This window comes from Gymnoscopelus braueri (genome assembly GCF_963280865.1).
Source record: "Gymnoscopelus braueri genome assembly, chromosome: 4".
In the NCBI taxonomy this organism is placed as follows: Eukaryota; Metazoa; Chordata; class Actinopteri; order Myctophiformes; family Myctophidae; genus Gymnoscopelus; species Gymnoscopelus braueri.
Window position 1 is genome coordinate 56630024 of NC_137605.1, and position 12877 is coordinate 56642900.

General features: G+C 40.4%; 1 protein-coding gene across 1 annotated transcript in view; it reads left to right on the plus strand.

Moving 5' to 3' along the window:
- Positions 1-1370: 1370 nt before the first annotated feature.
- The window catches only part of LOC308083686 (uncharacterized protein), a gene marked incomplete at its 3' end in the record, with an annotated part of 68153 nt that continues 56646 nt past the window's right edge, over positions 1371-12877 (plus strand). The window contains exons 1-2 of the mRNA XM_080426000.1: positions 1371-1662; positions 2249-2320. Coding sequence (XP_080282126.1) covers positions 1386-1662; positions 2249-2320 — 349 coding nt within the window. The 5' untranslated portion in view covers positions 1371-1385. The remainder of the gene's footprint in view (positions 1663-2248; positions 2321-12877) is intronic.

Below are 12877 nucleotides of genomic sequence, written 5' to 3' on the forward strand. Positions count from 1 at the left end.
TAACCCTGCTGTATTTCTGACTCCGAGATAATGTCAAAATAGTCATCTTCCTCCATGGAATGGTCCGACTCTGATATGTTTGCAGACGCCATGATAGTAGCCTACATGTGAGGTAGCTAATGGGAGTGGCCGAGTGGGGAAAGAAGGTTGAACAAGATGTTACGGCGACACCTTCGGGGACGGTCCTTTGAGCTATGGGGGTTGGTTTGGATTTGAACTACACCTGTAGTCACCTGCAGTCATGTAGTGCGGACATAAGGTGAGAACGCTCACCAAAACAATATTTTGAAATGGGGGTCCACGGCCAAATACACAAAATGTTGGGGGGTCCTTGACATGAACAAGTTTGGGAACCACTCAAAGATTCAAAGATTTGCACACATTTTCCAAGATCTTTCCAAATAAATTGACAAAACACATATGCTGGCAGGTATCCCGGGGGTTGCCGTTAGGCTACTGGTTGCTCCTCCGAGTTGCTTGTACGCAAGCTTGATCAAAGCGATCAGACACATAGTCCATACGATTTGCAATTGCATCTTATTAGCACCTTATTACATTAACCATGGTAATTACAACGGGTGTTTGTTTCAAACAATGGTTTCATGTTCTCCTGCACCTCGCCTCTGGCGTGCCTCCATCATGCGCGTGTTAATAAATGAAAATGGCTATGCCAACTCCAAACAGACCCAAAGACATGATGCCAACACCATTTGACCCCAGTGATTCATAAAACAGAAATGAAAGGGGACAAACTGTATTCGGAAAAACAGATTCGCTTGCCAGGAACTGTCTGCCCCCCTTTTCTCAGACCAGTGTGAGTGGTACATTAATGAAAATGGCTATGCCAACTCAAAACAGCCCTATAGCCTAAAGTCCTATACTTTGGCTATTCGAAAAAAGCCGATCTACAATATGTAGATCTCCAATTTACACATTATTAAGCCGAGTCAAACTAAATGTAATGCCTCAACTACTAAATTCCAAGTATTTATCAGGGTGGGGGGTCCCCAGTTCAAATATGCTTATTTTGGGGGGTCCACAGTTCAAATATGATTATTTTGGGGGGGGTCTCCAGTTCAAATATGCTTATTTTGGGGGTCCCCAGTTCAAATATGCTTATTTTGTGGGGTCCCCAGTTCAAATATGATTATTTCGGGGGGTCCCCAGTTCAGATATGATTATTTTGGGGGGTCACAGCCTGAAAAGGTTGAGAACCACTGGACTACTGGTCAGCAGTTTTAAAGTGAACACCTCCTCCACCAGGGGGCGAAAGGCATTAAGGCAGCAGTGCCTTAGATCCTTCATTGTGCATGTTTGAAACACGTTGACCAGGAAGTAATCCCCGGAGTTTTTCCTGTTGACGCGAGGTTTCTCCTAAACGAAGAATGTCCCTTAAAGGAGGTGAAATGTCTCTTAAAGGAGGTGAAATGTCTCTTAAAGGAGGTGAAATGTCTCTTAAAGGAGGTAAAACGCGTCAAATTGAGTCCGTACGGCTGAAGATAAATGGACACCTGACGTCGGTGGGAGAGGAGATGTTGTGTGTTTTGGAGAAACACACAAGCGGTGATGTTTGTTGGGTCAGAGTGTTTGTGTTGGAGCGCCTCAGTGCGGCTGCAGAGTTCATGTGCAGCCTCTTCCAGAGAGAGATAGAGACACTAACAGGTATGTCTGTTACATGCACAACATCAAACTACACACTGCGGGCAGCGGCGTAACAAGCCTACAGTGGGCCCTGACGCGGAGTGGTCGCGTCTTCTCACTTCCAGTGTTGGCAGATTTTGCGAGAGAAACAAGCAACCAGGTCCATGAAAACAAGCCCAAAATAAGCGACAAGGCTTCTTAGGCTATTTATTTGAAAATAGCCGACCTACAAGCTCACAGCGTTTTGCGATGCAGCGCGTTGTGAGCTTGTAGATCTGCTTTTTTCAATAAATGTTTTTGAAACATTTTGAACAACACAAATCTTGGCACTAAATGTTTTTAGATGGACACATTTATATTAATCTGGGGGTCCTTGCCATGAAAATGTATCTGTATTGGAATCGGGAAAGAAAAAATGGTATCGGATGGAATGGGTTTCTATAGGATGGAATGGGTCAATCTACTTGAACAATTTAAGGGGGGAATACCAGCTGTCCCTCTGACTTTGGACGTATTTTTGCTGAGATCTGATTGGCTCACACAGGCTCAAGTTTAACTTTGCATCGCATCAAGTTTTTTTGTCTTATTTTTGTTTTGGTGAACGTAGGTGGAGGAATTAGCGAAAAAAAGAAGAAAGAAAAAGATAGAAAGAAAAAGTCCAAAGGAAAGAAGAAGACGGGTGAGAAAGAAAACATTAGTATTATGCATATGCATGTGATTATGAATTGGATTTTAATGCTCTGCTCACTGTATTACTACTAAAAACAATACATTCTTAATTTTTTCAACTTTAGAAGGAACACTTTTTTGTCTGCACCACTGGGTTAGAACAAGCACAATCTGGGAACCCATCGTCAAATAAAAAGGAAAAACAGTGCCCTCTGCTGTTTTTCACTTTTGCATTTGGCTCTGGGCGGAGCTGTGCCCAGAAGCCATGCTCACTGGAAACCAGGGTTTTGGTCTGCCCTCAGCCCTCCACTTCCGGTGGTGCGCCTATGTTTTCAATCCCACTAACAATATTTCTCCACGGAACACTAACTCCATTTCTCCCAAAGAACATGGATCATTTTGGTTATAAGCCCACTTGTTTCTATGATGAAAGAACAAGTTAAAATGTGAATATCTTTCCTTGGTTTTGTCGGCTTCGAGGACGCTATTGTTAAATGAGTTTTGGTTTGTTTTCAGTCGGAAGTGAGCACACAGACGTAAATCCCGCCCACTACATTTGATTGGGTAAAGCGCGGCCTGCTTCCTGATCTGAAGGCCCGCCCACTTAGCTCTAATGTGCATGGGTTCTCAACACGGCCGCAATAAATATAGATCCAGGGAGAAAGCGTGGCAAAGTATTGCCGACAAATTAAATGCACAAGTTGTCCAAAAATATGCAATTAATTTATATACAAATCCATAAATATATAATTCAGTTAGGCTTAAACATAAGGAGTTTAAGTGAATGTTGGAATTATAATTATAAACACTTAGAATAATTTTCTAATTTCTAAAATCGAAGATCTACAAGTGAAAAGCTTGCCTTTTGGCGGCCGGGGGTCCTGGGTCCACGGGGGTCAACGGGGGGCCGGGGGTCAACCATAAGACAAAAACATTTCGGGCTTGTAGATCTTCGATTTTCGCATAAGAATTGAATAAGTGTGGAAAAACTCAAGTCATTGGACTAACAGCTATTTCACAAAACTTGAAGAACAAGGCACTGGATTAATAAAGCTTGGCTGTTAGCCTGGTCCGGACCAGGCTAACTTCACAGCTAAATTGCCATGGTAACTAAGGCAGGATTGCTTAAATTTTCTTTCGTGAAACCGGATCATGGATAAACATATCCAGGTTTACTGGCTAAGTTAATCTGCCGAGCTAACTCAGCTTTCGTGAAACCGATTCCTGGATAATTTAAGCCAGGATAGCCGATTAAACCCGGTTCAAACCCGGTTTATCCCTAATCCAGGTTTCGTGAAATAGACCCCTGGATAGGGAATCACAATGACAAAATTCCAGTTGACGATTACACAACTAATTGCGATTCATTGTTTATGGCATTTAACACTGGAAAATATGAATGCAAATTATATTTCCGTTTGCCTTTTAGGCTTTGTGATCAAAAGTTGCACAGGGTAGATATGACAAATAACTCAAGTATATACACAGAAATTACTGACATATAATAATTTAATACTTTCAAAAAAAAAATGTAAATAGTGGAAATAGCTGATCTACAAGCTTTCAACACTTGTAATGCGTTAGCTTGTAGATACTGCTATTTTTGAAAAAATGCTTGAAAATGTATGAACATTTTTCAACGTGGAAACGATTATGACGATTATGCAAAATAATTGATTATCTCAAATAATTGCGATTAGGCGATTATGTAATAATTGTGACAGGTCCATTCCTGGACTTTGCTTACTGAACTACTAAAGACTAGTTGTTGTTAGTTAAAACAATGCAGCACTGTCTTCTTCCATTGTAAAACATTAAATTAAATAAATAGGACTCATATTGGTACAGTAGTTAGTGTGAATGTTTTGATTCAGTACAGTGGTGAAATGCTTATACAGTACAATGAGTAGACCTCATATTTCAGTCACTGTTCATCAGTTAGTATTTGGGGCCTCATATTTCCCAAAACATCTAAGCGAGGGAGAGCAAGGAGAAAGGAAAAAAAAAACTATCAAATATATCTACATATTGTATTCACATAGCATAAATAAGCAGCTTACAAGTACTGTACATGTAGGCCTACATGAGATTAGGCACAAGGTGCAAAAGATGCAAAGCATTGGTAGGTCCACATGTAGGCTACATGAGGCTAGCAGCACAGCAGCAGGTCCACATAAGAAGCTCATCTGCATAAGGCACATACTTTCACAGGTAACAATCCACATGGTAGATCCATGTGGATGGATAGTAGTCCTCATGGGGGAACGATCCACACAAAGGGAGGTAATCAAACATAAGGAAAAACTGTCCATCAGAGGAAAGTGTTTTAGAGTGGCAGGCCAGCCTAATGACAGCCCGTGTTCAGGCCTTGTTCAATAGTCTGATGGTAGCCGGGTAGGTGGAAGCTGTTCAGAAATCTGGTGGTCTTACCTTTGATTCTTCCGTAGACCTCCTTGTCTGGCCACGGTCGTAGTTGTGGGATGAACGGGTTGCAATATATCATGGGTGTTTTTCCAACTAAACATAGTTTTTTGGCGCTAGTTGTAAGCTAAGGTAAGATTCTTCTTAACCAATGAGGAATGATTGTGCTTCACTTGGATATGCCTGAACTGTAAACAAAGAAGGCTCTCCCGTCTTTCTTTCTCCTGAACTGTGAGTAATATGTTGAACACAGCACGTAACACGTCCCTGACCCATATTATTATTATTAACTAGAAAATACTCTTCCTGAAGAAACAGTGTGGACTCGCTTCAAACCAAAAATGTATGATATGAAAAGAGGTCCCGTGTGTGTGTGTGTGTGTGTGTGTGTGTGTGTGTGTGTGTGTGTGTGTGTGTGTGTGTGTGTGTGTGTGTGTGTGTGTGTGTGTGTGTGTGTGTGTGTGTGTGTGTGTGTGTGTGTGTGTGTGTGTGTGTGTGTGTGTGTGTGTGTCCAAATTGAACACCTGTTTCCATTCAACGAATTGCCATCAGTTCCGAAAAAGTGCATAGCTGGTGGTAGTGCGGGGGTGTGGTAGTGGGGTGCTGTGTATGTGTGTATCAAAGTAAAAGTATGCAAAAAATGTCAAGCTTTTTAAAAACATTGCAGATCTTAAGCTTATAACGGGTCATAGTCCAAGTTCTCATAATTGGCTCCAGTGAGCAGAGAGAATCAATAATAAGTAGACTTGGTAACCTGGCTGTAGAAAGTAACACCACAGTAAAGAACCTGGGGGTTATTATCGATTCTGAATTGAATTTTAATACACACATTAATCATGTCACCAAGATTGCTTTCTTTCATCTTAGAAATATTGCGCGAATTAGAGACTATCTGTCGTTAGACGATGCAAAAACGTTGATCCACGCTTTTGTTTTCTCTCGGCTTGATTACTGCAACGCACTCTACTCTGGCCTGCCAAAGAAAACAACTGACAGATTACAACTTGTTCAAAATGCGGCAGCCAGAATTTTAACTGAAACTAGGATGAGAGAACATATCACTCCAGTTCTAGCTTCACTACACTGGCTCCCGGTTGTTTTTAGGATTGATTTTAAAATTATTTTAATAGTTTATAAAGCTCTAAATGGTCTGGCACCTTCCTACCTCTCTGACTGCCTAGAGAGATATGTTCCAAACCGGGCCCTCAGGTCTTCAAGTGCTGACCTGCTCGAGGTGCCATATCAAAAATACGGTGAAGCAGCATTCTGCTTTTACGGACCGACAGTGTGGAATAAACTCCCATTACACTTAAGACAGGCAGCCTCTGTCGATAGCTTTAAAGCACAGCTCAAGACCTATTTCTTCACTCTTGCTTTTAGCTGATTCTTTGGTTGATTTTTAATTCCTCACTGTATTGCCTATTTTAATGTTGTTTTATGCTTTTGCTTTTATTTTATTTTATTTAATTTTTGTTTGCTTTATTGTTAAATTGGTTATAACTGTAATTGTATTCTTGCTCTGTAAAGCACTTTGAGCTGCATTTCATGTCATGAAAGGTGCTATACAAATAAAGTTTATTATTATTATATTGTAGATCAGCTTTTTCGAATGGCCAAAGTATAGGACTTAAGTGGTCAATATATGTGTTGTATTAGTAATAAAATCTGCAAAGTAACAAGTAACTAAATTTGTCAAATGCTGTAATATTACAGCATTTCAATGAGCAAATAAAGCTGCAAGCAGCGATGACCAGTCCTTTGCATTTCTGTCCACGATACAAGTCTGTATGGCAATCAGGCTGATTGCAGTCTGTCCCTATTGGCCGTATAAGAGCACCTACTAAGTTTGGGAAGTTTAGCATGCAGGGAACTGGAGTTATGGCTGTTAAATGCCAAGCCAATAGGAACACAGAGGGGTGGGGCTTAAGCAATCATAGCCTGTCCCTATTGGCCGTCTAAGTGTTCCTAGCAAGTTTTGTAGGTTTAGCATGCTGGGAACTGGGGTTATGGCTGTTTAAAGCCCAGCCAATAGGAACACAGAGTGGGCGGGGCATAAACAATTACAGCCTGTCCCCATTGGCCGTCCAAGTGCACCTAGCACGTTTCGTAGGTTTAGCATGCCGGGAACTGGAGTTATGGTTGTTTAAAGCCCAGCCGATAGGAACATATAGGAGGCAGGAATTAAGCAATTACAGCCTGTTCCTATTGGCTGTCCAAGTGCACTTAGCAAATTTCGTAGGTTTACCATGCTGGGAACTGGAGTTATGGCTGCTTAACACATTGCCTGCCAATCACGTAGATCTACGTGAATTAAAATCCAACCGTTGCGTGCCAATCGCGTAGATCAACGTGAAGTGGTCTTTTCAGTAGTTTACATTAGATTGGACCGTACGGCACACCGTCGGTTAATATCATTCATCTAGATCAGAGAGACGTTGAAAAATCACGTGATCCGGTCACGCGATCACACAAAACATGTTATTATAAAAGACTAAAGCTGTATAATGTCAGGGGTCCGCTACTCCGCTCGGATCAAACCGAAAGTTTGATCCGAGCACATTCTGACTCTAGACTAGGCTGTTAGCAGTGAGAGCAGGCGGGGCAAGCGTGTGCCCGTCACATGCTCGCGCTCGTATGTGCACACGCGCGGAGGATGAACTTTTCCTGTCCCTAAACCGAAAGTTTACACAGATCTGCCGGTGAGAAGTGAGGCAAGACAAGCGTGTTCCCATGACATGCTCGCACTCGTGCTGGTATGTGCATGCGCACGCGGGCGACGACCTGTTGCACACCGCAGGCAAGACAGACGGTAAGCGGTCCACGCGCACTTTACCCCTCGGGTCAGCTGTGATGTGATCGCGTCACCATCATTGTTTTGAAAACAAATAAAGAAAAACTCACCACGATCGTGATCTTTCAACCCGCGCGCGTCACCGTCGCCCTGAGTCCGTGGATGGAGTTCAATTCTTCATGATATGGATAGATCCGTGTGCCATGCGGATTGGAGAGGATTTACTGAAGGTATGCTCGCGTCGCGTGCGTGCGCGTGTGTGTGTGCGCGTGTCTGTCACGTGAGACTGCAAATTCCTTTGAATGCCATATTTTCAAGAGAAATAAGCAACCAGGTATATGAAAACAAACAGTGGGTCTCAACCTGTGGGTTGGGACCTCAACGCCTCGCTGTGAGCTTGTAGATAGATATACTTTATTGTCCTTGTGGAAATTCATTTTGTACCAAGCAGCCATCAGGATACAAAAAATCACAAAACATAACATAAATACACAATACATAGACAGATCACACAATACATTGACAGTGCTACACATCTCCTCTCTTACAGAGTAAACACTAGAAAAGGCTACCAGGGCATCACATTAAATTTTATGCACAGAACTGAGATGGGGCCTGTTTGTTCAGGAGTCCTATACTTGTAGGGATGAATGATCTTGAAGCCCTAGCCTGCAACATTGGCACTGTGTACCTGCTATTTTCACAATATTTATCGAACCACAATCAGTAAGCAGCATAGATTACTGATTCATCTCCATTTGGTACCATTTGTGTTTTGTGCACTCTCACTCAGAGTTGTAAATGTGAAGTTGGAGAATCACTGTGTGAGAGTGACAGACAGACAGACAGACTGAGGAGAGGAAGAGAGGAAGAAGGAGAAGAGATGGCTTGTAGATCTGATATTTTCACAATATTTATCTGTGGAACAGAGTCAAACAAAATGGGGGTCCCCAGTTCAAATATGATTACTTTGGGGGGTCACGGCCTGAAAAGGTTGAGAACCACTGCAGCATAGATTACTGATTCAGGTCCATTTCGTCCCATTTGTGTTTTGTGCACTCTCATTCAGAGTTGTAAATGTGAAGTTGGAGAACCAGTTCAAATATGATTATTTTGGGGGGTCACGCCCTGGCATCCCTTATTTTTATTTATTTATTTTCACAAATTGTCATAAATGGCATACAAGAAAAAAAGATGATCTACAAGCTCAGTAAAAGATTGTAGATCTGCTATTTGTTGCTATGAATACAGGTGTGGCTTGAGATTTTGACTTGCCCATTGGTGTGGCTTGGGCACAAAAGGTTTGACAACCACTGCAGTATAGAATATTGGACTGGAAAATAAGTGTTCTCATGAGGCTCTCGATGACCGATGTATTGATGTTGCACTTTGAACTATTATTATGTATTATTATTTGATGTATATAACTTGAGTTGAAAACAATTGTTTGAAATGAGCTGAAATAAGCTTTTCACTTTGGAGTGAAACAGAGCCATAAATGTCTATTCAAAAGCAGTTTCTAATTTTAATTTTTATAAACGAGTATCGTTTACATGACTGATGTCAATGAAGGCGCAAAATAAATGTCAAATCACTTTTGAAATCGTTGTTATGCCTCTAACGTGTCTCTTTCACTAAAATGCTCATAACTCTGATTCTAAAGAAAAAGGGATTTTTTTGTGTGAAAACAAGCTGTATTCAACTACCTATAGCTAAAACGGAACATGCTACCAACTCACTTTCTTTCCCGGATGAAAGAAGAGATTCTAATCTTTGTTTTGAGATATTCCATGTGTTCATAGTCATAGCACAAAATCAGAATCAGAATCAGATTTATTGTCACATCACAGGTTTACAAGGTAAAAAAGTGGGTGAAATTCGTTTTTGTACATCATTCCCATCGCCACGTTAATTTCCATAGAAAGAAGAGGGGGGAGGAAGAAGAAGAGGGGGGGGGGGGGGGTGGGGGGCAAGCGGGAAGGAGGTCAGACAAGAGAACAACAGAAGGCCAAACAAGTTATCTACATATTTACAAAGTACCTGAGATAAAGAACCAGATTAAGGTTAGGATAAGGATAATTCCTTTTTTTAACAGGTCGTTTAATTAAGTCCTTGCGGTCTTGTTTCCAATGAGAACCTGTGAGCAATTAGGGGTTAAGAGTCTTGCTCAGGGACAAATTTCATTTCATCGACACATATGCTGACCTGGCCTGGAATCGAACCTGGGGCAACCAGGGCCTCTGGCTCCCTAGGCGGGCTCACTAACTACTCAGCTATGGCCGCCCCCTGAGCATAGCAGCAATGTATGTATACTGTGCATGATATACTTATGGAGGTTGAGGTGCTTAGAAAAAAAAGAGCACAATAAAAATACAAAAAAAAGTCAGTGCCGATCGCACTACTCGCTGTAGGCTGATCTTTTCTCGGGTAGTGCAGTTCTCAAACCAGGCCGTGACACAGCCTGTTAGGACGCCTTCAACCGAGCTGTTGTAGTACAGCCTGAGGATGCGCTGTCCTACTCCGAGCTTCTTCAGGCGGCGGAGCCAGTACAGTCGCTGCTGAGCCTTTTTCTTCACGTGTGTGGTGTGCGTCTCCCATTTTAGGTCCTCCTCGATGTGTACTCCGAGGAATTTGAACTCGCTGACCCTTTCCACTGCAGCACCGTCGATGAGGATGGGCGCATGGTCTCTCCGCGGCCTCCTGAATCAGTTCTTTGGTCTTGTCGACGTTAAGAGCGAGGTTGTTCTACTGGCACCAGAGTGCCAGTGATTTGATCTCCTCTCTGTAGTCGGACTCGTCGTTGTTGACGATTCGGCTTATCACTGTCGTGTCGTCCGCGTACTTTATGATGGTGTTGGAGACATGTGTGGCTGTGCAGTCATACGTGTACAGGGAGTAGAGGAGAGGGCTCAACACGCATCCCTGGGGTGCGCCGGTGTTGAGGGTCAGGGGGTCAGATGTGATGCTGCCCATTCTCACCACCTGAAAAATATTCTGTGGGTCCTCAAAGATGAGTCAGAATGGTCAAAATGCCTGGCACTGGCAGGTTCTAGAAAACCTCTGGCAGGGAATGTGTTAAAGCCCAGCCAATAGGAATTGTAGATTGTATATTTTCACTTCCTGTTTGGCCGTTTTAAGAAAACTCATTGTTAAGTTATTTTGTGTACTCTGAGTGAATTTGAGGCGGATTCGACAATCCGCCTAGGAGGAGTTCGTTAAAGTACAACCTGTGAAAATGGCGTGAAACGCACAAAAACGCCACTATAAATTCAAAATGGCCGACTTTCTGTTGGGTTAGGGTTAGGACATTTTGTTGGGGGCGCTATTGAGCCATTAGACCACGCCTCTTTTTGAGATGATTAAAATACGTAATTTTTCGCCACTTGTGACGTGTGTGCATAGTTGCGTAACTTTTTGAGTGTGTTTAGGTCACACTACTGTGCAGTGCTCAGGGCCTAATTAGCATTTCATTACAATTCTAACTCCACTACAATATTGTAGTGGAGTAGAACTAACATAAATGGAAAGTAAAGTAAAAGTACCTCAAAATGGTACTGTGCATTGTAAGCACTCTACATTATTGTATATTACTTAAGTCAATTACTTAGTTACTTTGCACCTCTTTGACAGGCCAAGCATGAAACAGCCCCAGGTGCACTAATTGCTACAGTGCAGCGGGACATGGGTTGATATTAATGGTCATTGGTCGAACCTGAACTATCTTCTTTATCATAAGAAATAGAGACATTTTTATTGATGTTGATGTTTGATTGATGATTAGTTTTAGTTTTAGTATTTTATAGAGCGGTCCTCTTGTTTTATTCAATTATTTTACTGTCAGAAACATCATAATTGTGGGATCGCTAAAGCGATCACACTACTGTTATCTTCACCACCGTTTTTTGACGGCTAACTAGTCCTTCATACTTTTAGCTACAAACTCCGTTCCAACTCTTCAACGTTCGGCCTACTCAGGACATGTCGGCTACCATTTGAATTATTTCACTTTTTAATTTTTTTTTAGTAAAAATACTTAAAAGTTGATAAAAAGAGTAAAAATACTTAAAAGTTGTAAAAATTAGTAAAAGCTACTTTAAAGTAAATAAAGTGACTAAAAATACTTTAAAGTAAATACCTTGAGTAAAAATACTTAAGAGTACTTATATTGAGTAAAAATACTTAAAAGTACTCAAAATTAGAAAAAATACTTAAAAGTACTCAAAATTAGAAAAAATACTTAAAAGTTGAAAAAAATAGTAAAAATACTTAAAAGTTGTAAAAAATTGTAAAAGCTACTTTAAAGTAAATAAAGTGACTAAAAATACTTTAAAGTAAGTACCTTGATTAAAAATACTTAAGAGTACTTATACTGAGTAAAAATACTTAAAAGTTGTAAAAATTAGTAAAAAATACTTTAAAGTAAATAAAGTGACTAAAAATAATTTAAAGTAAATACCCTTTAGAACCTTTCAAACCTTTAGAACCTCTTAAACCTTTAGAACCTCTTAAACCTTTCAAACCTTTCAAACCTTTCAAACCTTTAGAACCTTTCAAACCTTTAGAACCTCTTAAACCTTTCAAACCTTTAGAACCTCTTAAACCTTTCAAACCTTTCAAACCTTTAGAACCATTCAAAGCTTTAGAACCTTTAGAACCTTTCAAACCTTTAGAACCTCTTAAACCTTTCAAACCTCTTAAACCTTTCAAACCTTTAGAACCTTTCAAAACTTTAGAACCTTTAAAACCTTTAAAACCTTTAAAACCTTTAAACCTTTCAAACCTTTAACTCTACTAACACTATCAATACTCAATACCATCAACATTCTTAGCGATCCCACACTGTTTCTTCAGGAACAGTACCTTCTAGTTCATATTGTTATGCTATGATGTTTTCAAATAAAACTTGAACTTGAAGGAAAGGTCAGAAAATTCCAAAATTTTGAAAAGGGACACTTTATTGGGTCTTAAAACATTTTTTTTTTTTTTTTTTTTTTTTTTACATTCCTTTGTATCATTTATTTGTTGTATCATATTTGATACAAGGGGTATTACAATTGGTATTTCAAGTCGGTTTTAACATTACAAAAAATAATAATATATATTTTAGACCTGTAGTATCAAATATGATACAAATCGTAAAGGACTATAGACCTGTAGTATCAAATCTGATACACACACTTTTGACATTATAAAAAACAAACTCAAATGCTAAATTTTGAGAGCTCATAAGTGCATTCAAGTTATCCAACACTTATTTCAAAATATTAGTAAAGATATACTAGGAAAACTTACCAGAACTGCTTAAAAAAATAATTGTTTGTTAGTTAGTAGTGCATCAACCTCTCCTGTTTAGTT